This window comes from Labeo rohita, chromosome 25, assembly GCF_022985175.1.
Source record: "Labeo rohita strain BAU-BD-2019 chromosome 25, IGBB_LRoh.1.0, whole genome shotgun sequence".
Classification (NCBI taxonomy): Eukaryota; Metazoa; Chordata; class Actinopteri; order Cypriniformes; family Cyprinidae; genus Labeo; species Labeo rohita.
In genome coordinates this window covers 28,377,067-28,402,828 of record NC_066893.1, presented here as the reverse complement: position 1 = coordinate 28,402,828, position 25,762 = coordinate 28,377,067, and the positions used below count along the sequence as shown (strand labels likewise).

Below are 25,762 nucleotides of genomic sequence, written 5' to 3'. Positions count from 1 at the left end.
CTCTTGAAGGACAAGCATCACATCCTCTTGTACCTCTGATCAAGAATTTATCTTCCAAAATCTGGCAGTAAGTTTTAGGAGTTCGTTTCAGGATAAAGTCAGACTTTTCAGGATAGGAGACTAAACGTGAACTCCCAAAATGTGCTGCTAGATTCTGGAAGATAAATTCTTGAATCAGAGGTACAAGAGGATGTGATGCTTGTCCTTCAAGAGTCACTCTCAACTTATCTGTCTATAAAGCCTATAAAAACAACTGTCTTCATGTATTTCACAACACGTCAGCTTGTTATTCTTATTAAGTCAGGGGCATTTTTTAGGATTTTTTACCAAGCAAAGTCTCTGAGAACCTGACACATTGCACTTCTGAAGACTCCAGGTAGGTTGCAGTTCTGGAAAATGGTGGCGCTGGAGACTAAACGGTTCCTGATGGTGTCACACCTAATTCTTCACCTTAATTCCTAATTCTTTTGCAGTTAACATGCATCTTTTCTTCTCCACCTGTTTTTTCTGACCACGCAGACTCAAGCATTTCGCCGTCCAATGGTCAAGCCTTAACTTTGCAAATTCTTGTAATGCATTAGTATTGCATTCTTCTCATGGGCATTTAATAATTTGGACTTTTCAGTCTGGGTTAAATATCTTGTTTGGCTCATTTTATCTGTAAAAAAAAACATGCCTAATAATTATGCACACCTGAATATAAGGAGTTTTCACTTCCAGCCTTTACAGACAGTTATATATCACTTACAAATGATTAAATACAAAATTAACAGTAGTTATTAAGACTGAAGTGGTTTGGAATTGGTAAAACGTGTTTGGAAAAAAAAAAATATGACCAGAATATCAACATGCCTAATAATTCTGCACACAGTGTATGATGTAGCTAGTGTAGAGATGTTATGTGTGTTGTTGTATTGTTTATCAACCGCAGAGGGCAGTAGAGAGTGTGTTGTATTATCGCGTCTCAACAGTAGGCGGCAGTGTCGTGTTAATAGTGTCATACTCAATGCTGTGTGTTTCTATTCTGTGTCACCAGCAGAGGGCAGTGTAGAATTATTTTGGTGCATTCAGACTCAAGTTGCAGATTTAAATAGCTTTATTGACATGTTTGAATGATTTACATTGATACAACATTTTTATGGTGTTTTACTTTTATTCCTCACAGCCTCGTTTTAATTCCTTTCACAAATTAATAAATAATCACGGTGTTGACTAGGCTCTATTTCCATACAATAAAACAAACGTTTTTATACAGTGTGGTTGACCTCTTTATAGTGGTACCATGGTACATTTTGGTACTTTTTCTTAGCACTGGTTTTAAATTAGGTTAATGAATTAATCACTACCTCCAACCCAAATCCCCACAGTAACCTTTGGACATTTTTAGATTTTAATGAACATTTTATTAAACCGTTTTCCTCCCAAAGGTTCCCAAAATGTAGGTGATTTTTAGCTTTAACTCAATCATTTTCAAATAATGATAAGCTAACGATATCATAATGGTATTAGTGTGTTTTTTGGTGTTGGTGTATAAAAATCTGTCTTTGGAAAAGTGTACTTTTATTTATACTTAAGAATATCTAAAATCTAAACAATATTCGCTAGTACTACCGTGGTAATACTACGTTTTTGGGCATGTTATGCCAGTTACTTATGTACGTACGTTATTACCTCTTGACCTTTTTTACGTCACTTTATTTTTTTGTGACGCTAAGTTAAATAATATTTTAAACGCTTCCTTTAAAACTATTTTTAGTATTAAGAAACGTTTTTATATCTAAAAACCGTTTAGTCCGATTTTGTTCACTTCAGTTTTCTCACTAAAGTGTAGTTCGGTTGCACACGCCCGTGCGCATGCGCAGTCTCCGCCTGCAGCTCGGTCCGTGGCGGCTGCTGCTGTTTCTGTCCGCCGCACCGAGAATCTCCGTGTTTTTTCCGCTGCGTTCTCGAGCGCCGCCGTTTATGCGTCCGAGTCCGACCGCCGGGCCCGTGCTGCTCGGTCCGTGCTCCCGGTAAAAGGCTCGTCTCACCTCGGCTCCGGGCGTTATGCGCTCAAATGAGGCCTACATGCTGAAGCTGTCCTCCTCTTCCTCCTGCTCCTCCTCCTCCTCCCATGCATGAATCTCACCGTGATGGCTGATGATCAACAACAACAGCCCGGTGCTCCCGGACCGTCCCTGCAGAGCCCCGAGGCGACGGCGCTGCAGTACAACAAGATCAAGAATTCCATTTGGTAAGAGATCCGATCAGTGTCCGATCTCAAAAACACTCCAGCACATCCCCAACACACACGGAGAGAGACAGACCGGAGCACCTTGCGTGCATATGACGGTTTGCGCTTGTAACGGGATGTCTGATTTCGTTGCATGGGATGGTTGATTGTTTACATACGATGTCTGATGTCAGATGGACAGGAGGCCTGTATTTCAGTGCATGAGGATGTTTGTTTTCAGTGCATGGCATATCTGGTTTCAGTGCATGTTATTATGGCTGGCTTATAGTTGCATTCGATTGTCTGATTTTGTTGCATGGATTTTCTAATGTCTGATTTCAAATGCAAGTGATATATGATGTCATTGCAATTGTTTTAAAATCTATTTGTACTTCCATTGCAAATGCAATGTCTGATTGCATGGATTTTGTGATGTTTTTGCATGGGAAGGATGTGTGATTTCAAGTGCATGTCATATCTGATTTCAAATACTGTCTGGTTTCATTGCATGTGATTATGCATGTTTGCATTGAGATGTCTGATTTCATTGCTTGCATATGATGTCTGATTTTCTTCCATGGATTTTTGATGTCAACTGCATGGGATGTTATTGCAAAAGATGTCTGATTTCAGATGCATGCCTAACTTGATTTTAAATGCTCTCTGATTTTATTGCTTTTGATTGTTATTATTCATTGCTTGCATATGATGTCTTATTTTTTTTATGTCACTGTATGTGATGTAATTGCATAGAATGTCTAATTTCATTCCATGGCATGCATATAAAATATAATATTAGTGCATGTGATTATGTTTCATTTCATTACATTACTGATTTCAGTTGCAACGGATGCATGATTTTATTCCATGGGAATGGTGTCTGATTTTGATCTCATGTATTTTCTGATGCATTTTAAATCTGATATGCCATGCAATAACATCAGAAAATCAATGAGATCAAATCAGACACCATTCCCATGCAATAAAATTATGCATCCATTGCAACTGAAATCAGACATTAAATCCATGCAATAAAATTGAAATACCGTCACAATGCAATAGAATGCACTGCAATCACATGCAAGGCATCAGATATCTCATGCAGTGACAACAGAAAATCAATCGGACAAAATCAGACATCATATCCAAGCAATGAAATCGTTTGACCCAGTGCAGTGATATTGAAAAAATTGCTTGCATTTCTTATTAGATATGGTATTCAATGACAAGTAATATCTGATTTAAGTGTGTATGATTATGTTTGATTTCTAATTGCATTTGCAATGTCTGATTTTTTGATGTCACTGCATGGGGTGTAATTGCATAGAATGTCTGATTTCATTCCATAGCATGCACATAATGTATAATTTCAATGCATGTGATCATGTCTGATATTTAAATTCATTATATGCAATGGATAACTGATTTCATTGCATGGGGACAGTCTGATTTGATCTTATGGATTTTCTGATCTCATTGATCGAGATGCATTTTAAATCAGATATGCCATGCAATGACATCAGAAAATCAATGAGATAAAATCAGACACCATTCCCATGCAATAAAATCATGCATCCATTGCAACTGAAATCAGACATCAAATCCATGCAATAAAATTAAACACCATCCCTATGCAATAGAATCAGGCATCATATCCGAGCAATTAAAAAAAAAACATCTCAAAGCAATTATAATTCAGACATGCACTAATAGTAATCACATGTACTGAAATCAGATATGCCATGCATAGGCATCAGACATCTCATGGAATGTCAATAGAAAATCAGTCAGGCAAAATCAAACGTCATATCCAAGCAATGAATTCCTTTGACCCAATGTAGTGAAATTGGAAATATTTCTTGCATTTCTTATCAGATATGCCTTGCAGTGACAAGTAATATCTGATTTAAGTGTGCGTGATTATGTTTGATTTCTAACTGCAGTTGCGATGTCTGATTTTATTGCTTGCATATGATGTCTGATTTGCTTGCATGGGTTTTTTGATGTGACTGCACGGGGTGTAATTGCATAGAATGTCTAATTTCATTCCATGGCATGCATATAATGTATAATTTCAATGCATGTGATCATGTCTGATATTTGAATTCATTATATGCAATGGATGTCTGATTTCATTGCATGGGGACAGTCTGATTTGATCTTATTGATCTTATGCAATGACATCAGAAAACCAATGAGATAAAATCAGACACCATTCCCATGCAATAAAATCATATATCCACTGCAACTGAAATCAGACATCAAATCCATGCAATAAAATTACACCCTATTTCTATGCAATAGAATCAGACATCATATCTGAGCAACTAAAAAAAAAAAAAAAACATCTCAATGCAATTATAAATCAGACATGCACCAATAATAATCACATGCACTGAAATCAGATATGCCATGCAAGGCATCAGACATCCTACAAGCAGTGACATCTGACATCTCATGCAATGTCAACACAAAATCAATCAGACAAACTCAGACAACGTTCCCATGCAGTAAAATCAGACATCATATCCAAGCAATGAAATTGGAAATATTGGTTGCATTTCTTATCAGATATGGCATGCAAGGACAAGTAATATCTGATTTAAGTGTGCGTGATTATTTTTGATTTCTAATTGCATTCAGATGTCAGATTTTATTGCTTGCATATGATGTCTAATTTTATTGCGTGGGATTTTTGTGTCACTGCATGGGGTGTAATTGCATAGAATGTATAATTTCAGTGCATGTGACCATGTCTGGTATTTAAATTCATTGCGTTTGATTACAAATGCAATGGATGTCTGATTTCATTGCATGGGGACACTGTCTGATTTGATCTTATTAATTTTTTGATGGCATTAAATGAGATGCATTTTAAATCTGTTATGCCATGCAATGACATCAGAAAACCAATGAGATCAATCAGACACCATTCTCATGCAATGAAATCATGCATCCATTGCAACTGAAATCAGACATCAAATCCATGCAATAAAATTAAACACCGTCCCCATGCAATAGAATCAGACATCATATCTGAGCAATTAAAATTAAGCACCTAAATGCAATTATATCAGACATGCATTAATAATAAACACATGCACTGAAATCAAATATGCCATACAAGGGCATTAGATATTATACATGCAGTGACATCTGACATCTCATGCAATGACATTAGAAAATGCAATAAAATTTCCCCATGCGATAAAATCAGACATCATATCCAAGCAAAGAAATAGGAAATCAGACGTAATCACATGCACTGAAATCAGATATTACTTGCGTTTTAATCAGATATGGCATGCAATGACAAGTAATATCTATAAGTGCACGTGATTATGTCTGATTTCTAATTGAATTGGGGTGTCTGATTTTATTGCTTGCATATGATACCCTTTACAAAAGTTTTATTGCTTGCATATGATTTTATTGCATGGATTTTTTATGTCACTGCATGGACAGTAATTGTACATGTCTGATTTCATTCCATGGCAGGCATATAATGTATAATTTCAATGCATGTGATTTTGTCTGATATTTCATTTCATTGCATTTGAATATCTGATTTCAGTTGCAATGGATGCATGATTTTATTGCATGGGAGTGGTGTCTGATTGGATCTCATGAGATGCATTTTAAATCAGATATGCCATGCAGTGACATCAGAAAAATAAATGAGATAAAATCAGACACCATTCCCATGCAATAAAATCATGCATCCATTGCAACTGAAATCAGACATCCAAACGCAATAAAATTAAACACCAGGGACATGCAATAGAATCAGACATGCGCTGAAAATAATCACATGCACTGAAATCAGATATGCCATGCAAGGGCATCAGACATCCTACATGCAGTGACTTTAGAAAATGCAATAAAATTTCCCCATGCAACAAAATCAGACATCATTTGACACAATGCAATGAAACTGGAAATCAGACATGATTGCATGCACCTAAATCAGATATTATTTGCATCTACCATGCATTGATTTAAGTGTGCATAATTGTGTCCAATTCGTAATTGCATGGGGTCTGATTTTCTAATGTCATTGCACGAGACAGAATATGCAATGAAATGCATGCAGTGATATTAGTGCATGTCTGATTTATAATTGCATTGGGATGTCTGTTTTAATTGCTCTGATATGATATCTCATTTTATTGCATGGCATATCTGATTTCAGATTCAAGTCAAAGTCTGTTTCTAATTTCATTGCATTTCGATCTTATTTTAGTTGCAATGGATGTATGATTTAGTTGCTTGAATGGTTCAATTTCAATTGCACAGGGATGATGTCTGATTGCCTTACATGCAGTATCTGATTTCAGTTAAATGCCACGTCCGGCGTTCACTTACACCTCATTTCCCATAAAAATCAAACATTAACATGCACTTAACCTGCGATGTCCATAAAAGCTTAATTTCTCCAAAAACAACAACCCTGTTAATTGAACAGACAGGTGTTATAGAAATGCACCTGCCCTGACTCAACCTTTGACACTGTCATTAAGAATTAAAGAAGAGCCGGTGCTTTTTCTACGAATTCTTTTATCTTAAACAAGTGCAACCACCTCCAAGAAATGCCCTGCCTTTTATCAGGAACTCAACAGCATGTCTTGTTTTTTTTTCCGAGTGTTCATAGTTGAAGCACAACCACTAATAATCTGCTTTTCTTGTTTTACAGCAAATCTGTACAATCAAAAGTGGAGAGTATATTGGTAAGTCTCTCATGTCATTCGTTTATTTTTGTGTATCCAGAGAGATAGTTTGAGCAATGAGCGATGTTCAAAGTTGTTGTTAAAAATGTAAATGCATTCTATATTAATGCAGCAAGTTGCATCGTTGCTTGACAAGTGTAAACCACAATAACCTGTAATCCTTGGTTAATGGCTTTCTTAAAAAGATTTTTCCTGGGAATAGATTTTCTCTCTAGCATCAAACTAAAAGTGCTCATCTAATTCCCATAGTTTTATATTGTTAAATTATTGTGTATTATTTTCTTCATCTTTATTTTTTTACTTAATTTTTTTTTCTGGTGATATGCCGTTAAATATTAAATAAGTGTCTTAAATATCCGCATTACGTAACGTCTAGTTATCAGCATCGGTCACTGGTGAACCAGATAAACCAGCATCTGGTTCATTCATCACACTGGAAATGGAAGGTCAAGCTGAGCGCATTGCATTGTGGGATATGATATTGTGTGTCAAGTGCTCTGGTTGTATAATGCACACTTAGGCAAGTGTAGAAGATAATAGGAGTGTTATGTGCATACAGAAATTAAGCACAGTATACATACTGCAGTGACACTATGAGTATTACAGTAGGACGTTATTAAAAATATTAGACAACGCATTTAAAAATGCAGATTCAGCGTTCAGTTTTTAGATGTACAAACATTGCATTTACAAAAACGTGTTTATGAATTGTTTTGCATATGTGAATGTGAATGAAGTCGTTAGTTTGTGAGTCATACTTGGTGAATGTGTTCATTTTTAGACTATTGTGATCGTGTAAGGAATATGTTAGTGATATTCATTACTGTCTGAGAGTGTGATTTATGTTTAGTTCCAGCACGCATGTGTGTGTGTCATCTGAAGGCCACTCACTTTTATCAAAACGGCGCTTTCTACAGCAGTTGTCATCGTCAAATTACCAGAAGCTATTAGTCAATAGGGAATATGGTAGTGTCCTACTGTATCTTTCTGAGGTGGTTGATGTATTTGTCAGAATTTTTCTTTGCATGTTTGTGGAGTTTACACCAATTTTCACTGCAAAATTGCTAGTAAATTTCACAAATAAAATTAAATGTGAAACTTAGATTTAGAAAGACCGTAGTATTTTCCTGTCAAACATACTCTACTAATCTATTTTTTTTTCAAATCATGAATGTTAATGCAAATTCTTTAAAATGTTTTTAGCAATTGTTTACAAAGTACTAACATGCTTTTTCACATTTTAAAGTACTAACATATTTTTTTTCCAAATATTTTAAACAAATATGTTTTTAACATTTTAAGATACTAACATGTTTTTTTTTATTTTGAAGTACAAATGTGTTTTATAACATTTAAAGTATTAACATGCTTTTTAACATATTAAAGTACTAAAATATTTTTTTCAATTGTTTTAAACATTTTAAGCTAACGTTTTTTTTTTTACATTTTAAAGTACAAATGTGTTTTGTAAACCATTTTAAACAAAGTACTAACATGTTTTTACATTTTTTAAAATTTAAGTACTGAGGTGCTTTTTTAACATTTAAACAAAGTATTAACATGTTTTTTTTTTACATTTTAAAGAGCTAATGTTTTTTAACATTTTAGCCAAGTATTAACATGTTTTTTACACTAAAGTTTTGACATTGTAAAGTACGAACGTGTTTTTTTTTACGTTTACCTTTTATTAGTTAGTATTAACATGTTTTTTGACATTAAGTTCTAAGGTTTTTTACACTTTAAAGTTGTCTAACATGTTTTTTTTACATTTAAACATTTAAAGTATTTCCATGTTTTTTTTTTACATTTTAAAATTCTAACGTGTTTGTTTACATTTTAAAGAACTAATTTGTTTTTTAACATTTAAACAAAGAATTAACATGTTTTCTTTACATTTAAAAGTTCTAACATGTTTTTTTTTACATATTAAAGTATCAACATGTTTTTTTACATTTTAAAGTTCTAACATGTTTTTTTCTTGAATGCCTCAAAAAAGTGTTGTTTTAGACAAGTAGATTCTGAATATATAATGCAAAAACTAGCATTTCATTTATATGCACTAGTAAAAAAAATGCAATTATATAAATATAACTGTGTAGAATACTTTCATTTTATTTGTTTAAAAAAATGTTTTTTTTGCTGTCTTTTGAATTGTTGCTTAAACTACAAGGACAGTTGAACTGATTCTCAGAAATGAACTGAACAAGATTAACTCTATGAACTTATATATTTTTATTTTTTTATTTTATTAACTTATATTATATAAGCTATATCACCTAGCCCATTTGTACCATGGTAATTTTGTCAGTTACCTTGAATAATCATGGTGTTTTGTAAGATTGCTCAAGGGTTCATTCTCCACATATCTGAGCAAAATTAATGCAAATTAACTTATTGTAAGGCTTTAAATGAAGAGGTCATTCATTGCAAAGATTTTTGCTGTGATCATTGAACATTTGCAGTGGTATTTCAAGAAACTAGACAGAAATATCCATAAGTTTTAACCAGTGATGTTCCAGGCAAAGCTGACAAAACCGAAAGTCAGTCCTCGCAGCTTTTGTGGGATCCTGTAGAGCACTGCATATACAAACGTGTGCCATGACTGCACTAACAAACAGTTTTATCCATGGGAGGCTGTAACCAGGAAGATAAAAATAGGAGCACTTTTAGTGACAGCAGGTTTCTAGGAATCATTTATTTTCCATGTGCAACAGTCTTATGTGCAGTCACACTAGATTTTTAAACAAGCAGAATGACTTCAGATACTTAAACCAATAGTTGGGGCAACAGGATATGATGTCACACTCTAGGGCTTCCGCTTTGAATTTAAAAAGGACTATTTAAATAATAGTGTAATACTTCTAATATTTAATCTAATATTTATTTGAATATTATTTAAATAATAGTGCAATTTACAGTTTCCAGCATTTAAAACTATGACTTGAATGTTTATATTCTTGAAACATACTGCAAAAAATTTGCTTTTTCATTGGATATTAATGGAGCAACACAATTATCATATGACAATTTATGATATGCAAATATGTCTGTACAAGTGTTTAGGAAAGTACTGTTGTGTTTTTTCATTTCTATATAGCATTTAAAATGGAAAAAAAAGCTTGTGGTTATTTGGTGAATTAAACAGTGGAATCGAGTGGAATTGTATAGATTTGAATTGACTGGAATAAAATGGAATAAGGTTGATTTGTATAGGATGCAGTTGTATAGATTGGAATTCAATAGATTGTAATAGAATGAATTTGAAAGATTAGAATATAATGAATGGAATTAAATTGTATAGTTGGAGTGGTATAAACTGGAGTAGAATGGAATGAAGTGAAATTTGTATAATATGGAACAGAATAGATTTAAATAGATTGGGATAGAATATAATGGAATGTAATTATAAACTGGAATTGGAATGGAATACAGTTGTATAGATAGGAATGGAAAAGATTTGAGTAGATGGATTTGGATAGATTGGAATAGAATGGAATGGAGTGGAATTGTATAAAATGGAATGGAATAGATTTTAATAGATTATAATTGTATAGACTGGAAATGGAATGAAATTTAATGGAATTATATAGATTGGAATGGAATGCAGTTGTGTAAATTGGAATTGAATAGATTGGAATAGAATTGATTTAAATAGATTGGAATTGGATTATATAGATTGGAATAGAATGGAATGGAGTGGAATTGTATAGAATAGAACAGAATGGATTTGAATAGATTGAGATGGAATGGAATGCAGTTGTATAAATTGGAATTGAATGAATTGGGATAGACTGGATTTGAATAGATTTGAATGGAATGGAATGGAATTGTATAGATTGGAATGGAGTGGAATTGTATAGAATGGAACAGAATGGATTTGAATAGATTGAGATGGAATGGAATGCAGTTGTATAAATTGGGATAGAATGGATTTAAATAGATTGGAATGGAATGGAATTGTATAGATTGGAATGAAATTTAATGGAATTATATAAATTGGAATTGTAATGGAACGCGGTTGTATAGATTAGAATAGAATGGATTTGAATAAAAAATTGGAATGGAATGGAGTGAAATTGTACAGATTAGAATGGAATTGGATTAGAATAGAATGAAATGGAGTGGAATTGTATAAAATGGAACGGAATAGATTGGGATAGAAAGGAATTGAGTGGCATTGTATAGATTGGAACGGAATGGATTTGAATAGATTGAGATGGAAAGGAGTGGAATTGTATAGACTGGAATTTAGTGGAATTTATGGAATTGTATATATTGAAATGGAATTGTATAAATTGGAATAGAATGGAACGGAATAGATTTGAATAGATTAAGACGGAATGGAATTGAGTGGCACTGTATAGATTGGAATTTATTGGTATTATATAGACTGAGCTTGGAATGGAATGCAGTTGTGTATATTGGAATAGAATAGATTGAATTAGAATGGAATTGAATAGAATTAAATTGTATAGATTGAAATGGAATTGTATAAATTAGAATAGAATAGAATGGAGTGGAATTGTGTAGAATGGAATACATTTGAATAGCTTGTGATGGAATGGACTGGAATTGTATAGATTGGAATTTAATGGAATTATACAGACTGGAATTGGAATGGAATGCAGTTTTATATATTGGAATTGAATAGATTGAAGTAGAATAGAATTGAATGAAATTGTATAGATTGAAATGGAATTGTATAAATTGGATTAGAATAAGATTGAGTGGAATTGTATAGAATGGAACGGAATGGATTTGAATAGATTGAGATGGAATGGAATGGAATTGTATAGATTGGAATTTAATGGAATTATACAGACTGGAATTGGAATGGAATGCCGTTGTATGGATTGGAATTGAATAGATTGAAATAGAATGGAATGGAATTGTATAAATTGGAATAGAATGGAATGGATTTGATAGATTTAGATGGAATGGAAATGAGTGGAATTGTATACAGGGCTCGACAATAAGGAGTGCCCGATGGCCCGGGGCCAGCGTGAAAGACGCTCGGGACAGTTGACGAATATGTCACGAAAGGTCACGAAAGTTTATCATTTGCACGTGTTTTTTAACCTTGACAATTTAAGTATTAGCTTTGTAGCTTTAACAATGATCATAATTTATACACTGAAGACAGATGCACCAATCGACCGGACATATTTCAACCGATCTCTTATTCTGGGCTTGCAAACGAACTGCATGCAACCTTATTTTAAAATGTCATGTGTGTAGAAATATGACAAACTCTTTAGACATCCTCTAACAGAGGCCACAGACGCAATGCTCGAAATATTATCCTAAATATTGAAACTGTGGTTTATGAAAATGTATCTGTGAGGGGAACTGACTGTTTACATGGTGTTTTCTTTTCGTTTGCCCATGTATGATGTTTTTAAAGTTGCGTTCATAAGCACGGAGCTGCTTTTTTCAAAGCGGTAACCATAGAAACGTAATATCACTCTTATTCCATAAGCGCCACTATTTAATTTTTTTGTGGTAGGGCCAGTGAAAATTTTGACCGGGCAAGTAAAAATTCAAACCACTGGCCCGACCGGGCCAGTAGAAAAAATCCTTAGCGTTGAGCCCTGGTATAGATTGGAATTTAATAGAATTATATAGACTGAAATTGGAATGGAATGCAGTTATATAGATTGAATCAATTGGAATAGAATGGAATGGAATTTTATAGATTGGAATGGAGTTGTATAAATTAGAATGGAATGGAGTGCAACTGGTAGAATGGAATAGATTTTGAATGAAATGAAGTAGAATTGTATAGATTGGGATTTAATGGAATTACTTAAATTGGAACGGAATGCAGTTGTATAGAATAGAATAGAATGGCATAGAATGTTTACTGGCTGATGGAAATTGTTGTAGGTACAGCTATACAATACATTCACGGCTACTTGACAGTATACAAATATAAAAATGCAAAAAAATAAACAGTACAGCAAAAGTAATAAACTACTTAAACTGTGATGTTTTTAAAATTTTTTAACTTATTTATTTTAACCACGGTTGAAGGGCGTTTCTTTGGAGCAACATGACAGAACGGCCAATTGGTTTTATAAAATGCCTGGAACAGCCAGTGTTTACTTACTAGTTTAATCATAATCGGAATAAACAACTCCTTCACCAGTTTGTGAAAGCAACATACCATCAAACGTCAAACGCAACAGAATTTTGAGTTGCATTATAATCGTTTGACTCAATACAGTATAGTGTGGTAGGATATGATGTACAGTGTACAATTTACAATATAACCACAGTCAAAAAACTATAAAGCCAATCAGATGCAACTACTCCATATAGATGTTAGAATGATGCTCATCAATAATCACAGAGATTATTAAAGGTGTTTCATAGTCTAGTCAGAATGAGCATAATGGAGTCTCTCAAGAGTCGAACAGAATAACAATAAGGCTGCTTGCTTTGGATGGAAGTATTTATAACCACTACCTGGTACATTTAGAAAATAACAGTGAATTGTCTTTTATTTTTTATTAACTCTCATTGGCTGTCAAGCCTCACCCCATTCATGAGCGCCGGTTTCCCCTAGCAACAAAGAGGCGAATAGAATAGGACGAGCTGAGAGGAATTAATTCTCACCAGCCAATGGAAAGTCAGGTGGGCGGAGCCTGTGTTGAAACGACGTGTTGCCAGTGTGTCAGCATTGACATGCATGTTTACCGTCAGGGTTTACATGGCAACCGGCTAAGAGCAGGGCAGGATTGCAGGTTTGCTGCTGGTCATATGCGCAGACACGCTCCGGTACTGTGCGCCTGGCCGACTCGAGGGGCTCTGGCTCTCCCCGTACAATACGGCAACCTTGCGGAAATGAGTGCAGGGGAAAACAGTGATGTCATGGGCGGCGGAGTCTTGCAGGGGCCGAAAATCAAGTGAATTTTAGTGTGATAACGCTGTGGCTATTTGTTATTGTCCATGAGAATGAATCACATGAGTTATTTCCTAAAATGTTTGATGTGATTATTCTAAAAAAAAAAATATTTAAAAAAATACAAGTTTCACACCCAAATACGACAAGGACTGACGATTAACTTTAATATTTTTTTCTTAGACATTTTTATTACATTTATTATTAATACGTCTACGTGACATTATTGTCAAAGTTAATAATTAAAAATAATGTCAAGCTCGTCTGAAATTAGTGTGACTGTATCTGATTGTTGAAGCAACATTAATGCATTAATATAAATTTAATGATTTGAAAATGGTGTCGACTTGATAAAATAAGAAAAAAACATTTTTTTTTCTTTTATGCTTTTAGCACTTTAATTACATTTAATACTTAACATAATTTCAACTAGGGCTGAACCATAATGGTTAAATAACGATTGTTTTGCTCTAAATTGATTGCACTTTTACAAATTTAACTTAAACACAAATTAAAGTGTGAAGTTTATTTTCTCTCTCTACGTTATGAAAACTTGCAAAACCTTAAGAAGCTGTGAAATTCCTAAAATTAATTAATGTAATTGTGTATTAAGTTAATGTTTTTTGCAAACAATAGTCAATAGTTTTACAGAAAATATCAGACTTAATCAATAATTTAGGCAAAAATCACAGTCATGATTAAATTGATTATTATTATTATGATTAATTGCGTGTTAGTTGTTTCCTAAAATGCTTGATGTGATTTTTATAAAAATATCTTTATAAAAAATACAAATTTTACACCCAAATACCACAAGAACTGACAATTAACTTTACTATTTTTAGATTATACATAGAAATTTAACTGATTTGAACATTTTTATTACATTTAATGTGTCTGCGTGACGTATTATTAATAATGTCAAACTTAAAAATGTCAGAATAATAATTAAAAATAATGTCAGACTTGTCTTGAAATGAGTGTGACTGTATCTGATTGTTAAAGCAACATTGATGCATTAATATAAATTTAATGATTAAAAACTGGTGCCGACTTGATAAAACAAGAAAAAAAAAGCATTTTTTTCTTTTACATTTTTAACACTTTAATTTTATTTAATACCTAGTATGCTGTTTGTTTGTTTGTTTGTTTGTTTAAAATAAAAAAATCATTAAAATAATTGCACTTTCACAATTAAAGTGAAGTTTATTTTATTTCTTTACATTCGAAAACTTGTAAAACCTTTGCAGCAAAATTCCCAATATTATTATGATTGTTTAATAGGTTAATGTGTTTTTCAAAAACATTACAGTCGGTAGTTTTACAGCAAATATCACAAACAGTAGTCAATAATTTAAGCAGAAGTCACAGTTATGATTAAAATTATTAGTTGCTTGTTAGTTGTTTCCTAAAATACTTGATGTGATTGTTATAAAAATACATTATTAAAAAAAATACAAATTTCACACCCAAATACCACAAGAACTGACAATTAACTTTAATATTTTTTCTTAGGTTAGACAAAGAAATTTCATTGATTTTAACGTTTTTATTACATTTAATACATCTATGTGATGTTTTATTAATAATGTCAAAATTAATTATTAAAAAAAATGTCAAACGACTGAAATTAGTGTGACTGTATCTGATTGTTAAATATAATCAATATAAATTTAATGATTTAAAAATGGTGCCTCTTTTACACTTTTAACACTTTAATTACATTTTATACCTAGTATGCTCTTTGTTTGTTTTTTTTTTTTTAATAAAAAATTCAGTAAAAAAAGCAAAAAACATTCACAAATTTAAACAAAGTGAGTGAGGTGTGTTTATTTTATCTCTCTACATAATGAAAACTTGTAAAACCTTTGCTTTCTATTTAATAAACAAAGTACCAAGAAAAAAAATCACAATCATCAAATATCACACCTAAATACTGAAAGAACTGACAATAAATTAATTACGTTTTTTCCTAACATTAGTCATTTTTATTATATTTACATAAGTCTGTGTGACTCTTACACATGCTGGGTAAAAATATTTGACTTAAAAATTAATGTTTTTCTGATTGTTAAAGGAACATTGTAACATTAATGCATTATTATAAATTTAATTATTTAAAATGGTTGCCGACTTCCTAACATGCTGTTTGTTTGTTTGTTTGTTTGTTTAAAAAAATAACAAAAAATATTTTAAAATAATTGCACTTTCACAAATTTAATTTAAACAAATTAAAGTGAAGTTTATTTATATCAAGTTTATATCAAGCTTAAAAATTAGTGTGGCTGTATCTGATTGTTGAAGCAACATTGTAACATTGATGCATTAATATAAATTTAATGATTTAAAATTGGTGCCGACTTGATAAAACGAAAAAAAAAAAAAAAAAAATTTTTTTTCTTTTACACTTTTAACACTTTCATTACATTTAATACCTAACATGCTGTTTGTTTGTTTGTTGTAAATAAAAAAAAAATTACCAAAAAAATTTCAAATAATTGCACTTTCACAAATTTAATTAAAACAAATTAAAGTGAAGTTTATTTTATCTCTCTACATTATGAACTTGTAAACCTTAGCCCTAGGAAAAACTTGAGTTCTTTTCTAAAATGTTTGATGTGATTATTCTAAAAATATAAAAAATTATTATTATTTTTTTAGCACAAATTTCACACCTAAATACCACAAGCACTGACAAAATAATGTCAAACTTAACTGAAATTAGTGTGACTGTATCTGTTTGTTAAAGCAACATAGATGCATTAATATAAATTTAATGATTTAAAAATGATGCCGACTTGATAAAACAAGAAAAAAAAATTTTTTTTTCTTTTACACTTTTAAAAGTATGCTCTTTGTTTTTATTTTTATGATATAAAAATATATTATTAAATATATATATAAAATACAAGTGTCACACCCAAATACTGAAAGAACTGACAATTAATTTTAATTATGTTTTTTTCTTATATTAGTCATTTTTATTACAGTTATGTGTACGTGACTGTTACACATGCTGGGTTTTGTTTTTGTTTTTTTTTAGAGTAAAAATATTATCAGACTTAAAAATTAATGTGACTGTATCTGATTGTTAAAGGAACATTGTAACATTAATGCATTATTATAAATTTAATTATTTAAAATGGTTGCCGACTTCCTAACATGCTGTTTGTTTGTTTGTTTTAAAAAAATAACAAAAAATATTTTAAAATAATTGCACTTTCACAAATTTAATTTAAACAAATTAAAGTGAAGTTTATTTTATCTCTCTACATTATGAAAACTTGTAAAACCTTAGCCCTAGGAAAAACTTGTTGTTTCCTAAAATGTTTGATGTGATTATTCTAAAAATATTAAAATATAAAATAAAAATTGATGCATTAATATAAATTTAATGGTTTAAAAAAGTGAAAAAGTTTTTTTTTTCTTTTACACTTTCAACACTTTAATTATATTTAATACCTAGTATGCTCTTTGTTTGTTTTATTTTTTATTATATAAAAACATATTATTAAAAAAAAATTATATATATATATATAATACAAGTGTCACACCCAGATACTGAAAGAACTGACAGTTAATTTTAATTACGTTTTTTTCTTACATCAGTCATTTTTATTACAGTTATTATGTCTACGTGACTGTTTTACATGCTGGGTTTTGTTTTTGTTTTTTTTTTTTAGAGTAAAAATATGATCAAACTTGTTGATTCTTGAAGCAACGTTGTAACATGATGCATTAATATAAATGTAATAATCAAAAACAAGACAAATCACATTGTTTCCTGGACACTTTAATTACATTAAATAGCTTTAAATGTTGGGTTTGTTTTATTTTTTGGAGTAAAAATAAATCAAACTTGTCTCATAATCCTTGTGTCGTTCATTCACACAGCAAGATGTTGAGAAGTTTACAGATATCGAAAAGCTCTACCTCTACCTTAAGTTGCCTTCGGGTCCCAGTAGTGGCAATGACAAAAGGTACATAATATTTTTATACATCTACGCTATTCCTTTCCATATCCCCCTCCTCTCGTTTTATGATTTCAGCACCTCATTTGTGAATTTTGTGCTTTGCAATATCAAATGCACTCATAGCATACATGTCTGATGTTTATGATTCACTCATATTTACATTCAGTGAAAGATGCATATATGAAATGCATTTGTTATCAGCTTCACATTGATTTACGAGTCATATGAGCTAATCATTTTACCATTGATGTAGATTTGGTGTAAATTATGACATTGCAATACCAAGCTTCCTGTGTTTTATCATTTGTTTCCCCTTATCTGTCCATCATGTCAACCCCTCTTTCCCAACATGATGTCCAATAGAACTGAAAATCAGAGGGGCTCTGCAAGTCCTGCGATATGGTACTACAACTTTAACTATATTAAAGGGAAAAGAATGCTATATTATACAGGACTAACAAACATACACACAGCCTTCTGGTGCTGCACCATCACTGTTGTAAGGCTTCCTTTTCCTGTTTTTCCCAAAGTGACCAGAACTCCATGTCGTCCAGCCGGACTCAACAGATGTATGCGTTCAACTGGATCCGAAATCACTTGGAAGAGCACCCGGAAACCTCACTGCCAAAACAAGAGGTGTACGACGAATACAAGTGAGTGATTTAACACTGCGCTAACGGATAGCTTTTGTCTTTGCTTGTACTCATCGCTTTCTCACTCTGCGTTACAGGAGTTATTGCGACAATCTGGGTTACCATCCTTTAAGCGCAGCTGATTTCGGAAAGATCATGAAAAACGTTTTTCCGAACATGAAGGCACGCCGTTTGGGCATGAGGGGGAAATCGAAATATCCTTTTGTGTGCAAAAATCTGATATACACTACCAGTCAGAAGTTTCTGAACAGTATGTTTTTTTTAAGAAATGCAAGCCTGCATTTATTTGATCCGAAGTACAGCAAAAACAGTAAAAATCTGAAATGTTTTTACTATTTAAAATAACTGGTTTCTTTTTTAATTTATTTAAAAATGTAATTTATTCCTGTGATCAAAGATACATTTTCAGCATCATTACTCCAGTCTTCAGTGTCACATGATCCTTCAGAAATCTTTCTAATATGCGGATTTGCTGTTCAAGAAACATTTATTATTGTTATCAATATTTAAAACAGTTGAGTACTTTTTAGGATTCTTTGATTAATAGAAAGATCCAAAAGATCAGCATTTATCTGAAATAAAACGCTTTTGTAACATTATACACTAATGTCATTCAAAAGCTTTCTATTAATAGAATTGATAGAAATTAATACTTTAATTTAGCAAGGATGCTTTAAATTGATTAAAAGTAAAAGACAGTTATTATACCTGAAAAATTCTACTGTTTCGCTGTTTTCAACATCATAATTATAATAATAATAATAATAAAAATAAATATTTTTTGAGCAGCAAACCAGAATATTACAATGATTTCTGAAGGATCATATGACTGGAATAATGATTCAGCTTTATAATCACAGGAATAAATTACATTTTTAAAGACCTATGAAATCCGTTTTATTTTTATTTTTTTTACAAATTCCTTTTTTTTATTTTCTGGATTCCATTTTTCCAATTTTAATTTTCTACTCCTTTTTAATGGTTAAATTAAATATTATTAATTAAAAAGCATGTTTAATTAAAATCATGATTTCACATCAATTTATTAAAAGTATAACAAAAATGACATGTTTAGGGCCCTATGATTTTTTTTTTTCCCACCATATCTTTTATTATTACCAAATTCTTTGTTTTAGCATGTCCAATTATTTGAAGGCATAAAAACAACTTAAAGGAGAAGTCCACTTTCAAAACAAAGATTCACATATAATGTACTCACCCCCTTGTCATCCAAGATGTTCATGTTTTTCTTTTTTCAGTCGTAAAGAAAGTGTTTTTTGAGGAAAACATTTCAGGATTTTTCTTCATGTAATGGACTGATATGGTGCCCTGATTTTGAACTTCCAAAATGCAGTTTAAATGCGGCTTCAAACGATCCCAAATGTGGTTGTAAATGATCCCAGCCGAGGACGAAGGGTCTTATCTAGCAAAACAGTTATTTTCATAAAAATAATACAATTTAAATACTTTTTAATGTTAAACGCTCGTCTTGTCTTGCTCTGCCTGGACTGTTTTTGTTCTGGTTCGTGACAGTTAGGGTATGTTGAAAAACTCCCATCTCATGTTCTCCTTCAACTTCAAAATCGCCCTATATCGCTGTTTTACCTTTTTGTTAAGGGTGTTTGATCTTCTTTGCATGGTCACTTTGCAAATACTTTGCAAATGCTTCTCCAGCGATGTAGGATGATTTTGAAATGATTTTTGAAGTTGAAGAAGAAAATACAATTGGAGTTTTTCAACATACCCTAACTGTTCTTGAGCCAGAATACACAGAGTTCAGGGAGTGAAATGAAAGCATGAAACATTAATTTTATTTTAATTACTAAAAAACTAAACAAACTTTGTTTTATTTTAAATTAAAACATGGACGAAATGTGTGATTATTCCTTAATAAGTTTTAATAATTTTAGTTGTAGTAGTAGTAGTAGTAGTAGTGTGTACATTCTACTGTATAGTAGTAATATATTTCTTGCACAATGTCTTTAAGTTAAACCAAACTTTTATTTTGAAGGGTTGCTGTGAATATCTTTACATTTCTGTATGCATATGGTATGACGATAGTATCTCTCAAAAGAAACAGTAAAGTGCTAATGAAGTGACTCTCAGAGCAGTTCTGGAGATGTTGTTCACATATTTATGTGCTCATTTAATGAGACGACAGACACTGAAATAACCGCGAGCGTCATGTGCGCTTCAGTATTGGTGTAGTAAACAAAACCACATGTCTGTACCATTCATTCATATAGAGACAGAAATGCTGGATTCATATTTATATAGTAATTTTGTGGCTTAATATTCACAAATATTAGTCGTGTCATGATTGGATTTAAGTGTAATGACCTACTTTTGATTTCATTTAAAGGTGACAAGTTCTGTGATATTTCGCTTTATACAGTAAATTCTGTTTTTATGACTGGATTCCACAATTCTGTACATGTTTTCCGCATTGTGGAAATCATAGGGCCCTACATTTTAAAATATATTTGAATAGAAACAGCTATTTGAAATAGTGAAAGTATTTCAAAATGTTACTGTTTTTGCTTCACTTTGGATCAAATAAATGCAGGCTTGGTGAGCAGAAGAGACTTCTTTAAAAAACATTAAAAATCTTGACTGGTAGTGTATTTTGAATGCATGACTGTATTTGCTTTTAAAAAATTTCTGTGCATTGATGCATTGAGAATTGTTGTGAACCTTTACAATGCATTACGTACTGCTACAGTGGGCTGAGGAAAAAAGCATTTGTGCACATGCCGTCACTCCCTAACCTGGACTTACACAAATCAGGAGACGGGGTCAGTATCCTGTTCCTGTCAAATCCAAAACAAGAGATTCATATCATGCCCTAATTGCAAGAGCATTGTGTTGGTTTTCAAATAAAGTTTGTGCAAAGTTTGATAAGCTTATCGCTCCACCACTTTAGTGTGAGTTGTTGGAGTCAACCGGACAGTCTCCAAGTGCTGAGGATGAGATGCGCTCGGCAGCTTGCGGCCTGGTCTGCGAATGGGCTCAGAAGGTTTTGAGTCGCCAGTTTGACAGCGTGGAGGAACTTGCACGCTTTCTTCTCAACAGTCACTATATAGGCACTAAGTCCATGGCAGCTCTTACTGTTATGACTGGAACCCCAACAGGCAAGACACAATGCATGATGCATGATGAGACTGGTTGCACCCTGTTTACTTCTTGTTTTTAACTTGATTTCTTTGATAAAAACCAGGTATGAAAACCCCTACGCCTGCCTCTGCCTTTGTGCCAACTGGTGAAGCCAACTCATTCCAGCCCCAAGTGAAGACCCTCCCTTCGCCTTCTGTAGACGCCAAACAGCAGCTGCAGCGGAAGATCCAGAAAAAACAGCAGGAGCAGAAGCTCACCTCTCCTTTGCCCACCGATGCCCAGGCCAGAAGGGCAGAGGCGGGTACACCTGGTCCCGGATCCAGCTTGACCTCTGGAAGTCCTGCGCTACTGTCCCCTCAACCAACCATAGGCATTGTGGTGGCTGCTGTTCCAAGTCCTATCACAGTAAGGAGATTTTGGTTAAGAGCAGTGTATGAGTGCTTCGACTGAATGGACAAGTGATTTAGATTGTGCTTTACTTTGCAGGTTCAGAGAAACCGGCAACTAATGACCTCTCCAAGTCCTGTTGGGGCGGCAGAGGGAAAAGTTGTACCTGTAAACTTCCAGGTCGTGACACAACCTGTTAAGCAGTCTCCAAAAACGCCCCAGAATATCCCGGCCAGCCCAGTCGGTGACAGGTTGGCCAGACACCGCTATGCCCAGATTTTACCTAAACCCTCTGCCACAAGCGCCATTGCACTTCGCTCGCCCCCAACGCTCCTAATCACCAACAGCCCCATCAAGACGGTGATGCCCACGCCCCATGTTAGCTCTGTAAATGTAGTCAAGATGACTGCAATATCATTAGCGCCTAACAGTAGCAGTAGTAGTAGTAGTACTCCTACCCCGTTGCGACCTGCTTCAGCAGGAGTCAGTAGCACAGTCTCCATGGAAGAATCTAGCCAAACCCAGCAAGCTCAGAATGGGGCATCTATCATGTCTTTTCAGTCATCTGGGAAAGCTGGACGTCCCTCCACAACCCCAACCCCATCAGCGTCCACTGTTACCAATGAGGTAAAAGTGACATTCGAAGCTGTGAATGACAGTAGCTCAGCTACTGCTGTTGATAAACAAAGCACTGCATCAGGGGCAAGTAAGAATGAAAGAGCCACTAAATTCAGGGCTTCCAGTGAACCCTCTCTTCTTATTAAGGCATCCCCTGTGCCTGAGAGAGTGACAAGGGCCAAGAGTGACTCCACAACCCCTTCAAGTACAATCATGGGGGCTCTTGCCCCGAGCAGCAATAACAACAACGATCAACCAGAAAGTACTTTGTATTTAACTGTTACTAGCCAGAATGTAGATGCCGAGTTGTCATCCATTTGTGCGGTGGCAACCGCAAGCACTTCTAAGGATGTCGGTCTTGCTCCAAAAAGCCCTCGGAAACGCTCTGCGTCTGTTTTGGAAACCCATACAATCCCAGTTAAAAGAGTATTCATTTCCCAGCAACCTTTGGATGTTAGCAGCAATGCCAAGCCTGGTATTGTAATAGCTGCCAAGAAGATTCAGAGACCCGGCACCCCAGCAAGACCAGAGAGCGCTCCATGCAAAGTTACACTGAAACAGAGTAGCTCTCTTCCGACTCAAATCTTAGCTCTTTCTGACACTCCCATCGGAGCCCTGGACACCTCCCAGACTGTTAACCCTCAGAGCTCCTCACAAATCGAGAACGAAGTTGCTGATATTAGCCCGAGCGAAACCGCTCCTGCTAATAGCACAGCTTTGCTGCAGCAAATCGGCAGTGACGTTTCTCAGGAGGTATCTGCTGTAAGTGAGCTCAAGAGTTCGCTGCAAGACTACTCGCAACAGATGCAAACCGAACACAAGCAGATCGCAGCCAATCCGTTGCCGTTGATGGCCCAGGCAACCGAGACCACTAGTCAGCTCACTCTTCAGCAGGACATTGTTGATTTTGCAGGGGGCCAAGCTAGCATAGACTATTTCCCTTTCAATGATGATGATATGACCCAGGACAGTATTGTAGAAGAGCTTGTACAGATGGAGGAACAGATGAAGCTGAATAGCAGCTTGCAGTCGTACCTTAGTTGTGTCGATATATCCCTACAAGGTCAAGCCACAGTTGGCCAAGGAACAATCCTGTCGCCCCATCAGACTAGTACACAGTTCTACCATTCCTCCCACAGTAGCGCCACGCCAATCCACACACCAACTCCGACGCCTACGCCGACCCCAACACCGACTCCAACTCCTACCTCCGAGATGCTACCAGGGGGGCATAGCTTGACCAGAGAAAGCCCTTGTTCTCGAATGGCACCTGTTACCCCAGTGGATAGCATCTTAGGAGGGCGCCACACACCCATCAGCACCCCGCTGTCAAACTGCAGCAGCAGTGTTCCTCCAAGCCCCATCGAATGCCGCAATCCCTTTGCGTTCACTCCTATAAACTCCAGTATAACTGGATATCACGATGGTAGCGTAGTGTCCAGCAGTCCAGTGAAACCCATGCAAAGGCCAATGGCCACCCACCCAGATAAAGCCAAGCTGGAGTGGATCAACAACAGGTACAACAGCACCGCAGGGTCTCCCGTTATCTCCACCAATTCCACCATTGGTATCCTGCCCAGTTACCAGGATCTGGTCGAAGACCACTTCCGTAAACCGCACGCCTTTGCCATCCCAGGTCAATCTCTCCAGTCTCAATCGAGGCATCAGGACGGAAACTTGGGAAGGTTGACAACAATTTCTCCAGTGCAACAAGGACAGCAAACCACCCTTAGTAGCAAGCAAGAAAGTTTCGCTGTCCCAGCTCCGCTGGACAACAAAGGGGCAGGAAGCACATCTGCATCTGGAGGGGCAACCTTTAGGTGTCGCAGCGTTAGCCCGGCAGTTCGCCAGCGGAACCTTAGTGGTACCCCCGCACAAACAGTCACCGCCCCGCGCTCTGTTGTTTCTCCCTTTAATTGCCCCTTGACGTCTGAGGTCCTGAACATTTTATCCAACAACCAGTCTGTGGTCAGTGCCACCAGCTTGGCTCAGAGGAGCCAGTCAGTGCCGCTTAACATCATGATGCAGTCTGAGCTGCTGCCTGTCAGTCACCAGGCGCAGCAAAGCAATAGCGCTAAGATCACCACCGTGCTCCTTAGTAAAATGGACACGGATGGAGACGATGCAGTGCGAGGGCTAGGCGTAAACAACCTGCCTGCCAATTACACAGCACGGATGAACTTAACCCAAATCCTGGAGACAACACAGGGCTTCCCCGGAGGCCCCAACTCTCAGAACCAGCAGCTGCCTCTGGATTCAAGCCCTTCGCCTTTTGACTTCCAGAAGACGGGTTACCTCATAAGCACGGGCGAGGAGCAAGTCACCTTCTCCAGTGGTGACAGTCAAGCACAATCAGGCTCTGGACTGCAACAAGCGGAAGAGCAGCTTCAGCTCCAAGAACCACAGTTGGAGCTGCAAGACCAACAGCTGCAACTCCAGGACCAACAGTTGCAGCTGCCGGACCAACAGCCGTTGCAAGACGACCCGGATCTCACCCAGCAGCACTTGTTGCCCCAAACCTCGCAGCAGGTTGTGGATCAGGAGCAGCAAGAGCAACTGGACTTCAACACTACCGTCAAGGATCTCTTGGGGGAGGACAGCCTCAACCCCAGCTCGCAACTCGTCGGACAAGTGGCGTCAGAACTCAGCGCTGTCGCTTCTGACTTTTCCAGCGACATCCGGTTAACTTCTGACCTTTCGAGTAGCATTAATGACCTGAACACTTTGGACCCTAACTTGCTGTTCGACCCCAGTCAGCAGCAGGACCAATATGAAGACGCCACACTGGAAGAACTGAAGAACGACCCTCTCTTTCAGCAGATTTGCAGCGATACTGTGAATTCTGCTGGCTTCGATTGGCTGGAGAATAAAGACCAGCCGACAGTGGAAATGTTGGGATAATGTTATTTCCTGTTCCTTTACTGTTGATGTTGCTGTTGTCGTCGTTGTTTATATTTATGGTTTTCGGTATCGCAACGTTTTGTGTAAAAGTATTGAATGACGTGTCTGTGCAGCAAAAATCTGGACGCTTTGGACTGTCCAGTGTAAAGTGCCAGCCTGAGGTAAATCTCTTACAGGCATGTGCTCTATCTGAATTTTTTTACAATTGTTTCGTTTGTATTCCTGTTTGATTTCACAGATCATTCCAGTCATTTCTCCCCACTCAAAAGTCA

General features: G+C 35.2%; 1 protein-coding gene across 2 annotated transcripts; it reads left to right on the top strand.

Moving 5' to 3' along the window:
• The first annotated feature begins 1,387 nt into the window (after positions 1–1,387).
• LOC127156749 (DNA-binding protein RFX7) lies at positions 1,388–25,552 on the top strand. 2 transcript variants are annotated; one of them, XM_051099783.1, is made up of 10 exons: positions 1,389–2,233; positions 6,906–6,939; positions 17,738–17,823; positions 18,181–18,219; positions 18,348–18,470; positions 18,548–18,664; positions 21,181–21,265; positions 21,394–21,601; positions 21,688–21,989; positions 22,071–25,552. In XM_051099783.1, exons 1-10 carry the CDS (start codon positions 2,118–2,120, stop codon positions 25,488–25,490), a joined length of 4,530 nt encoding a protein of 1,509 aa, XP_050955740.1. In that variant the 5' UTR covers positions 1,389–2,117; the 3' UTR covers positions 25,491–25,552. The 2 variants fall into 2 exon arrangements, with proteins under 2 accessions (XP_050955741.1, XP_050955740.1); XM_051099784.1 differs by lacking the exon at positions 18,181–18,219 and having other exon boundaries at positions 1,388–2,233.
• The last annotated feature ends 210 nt before the right edge of the window (positions 25,553–25,762 follow it).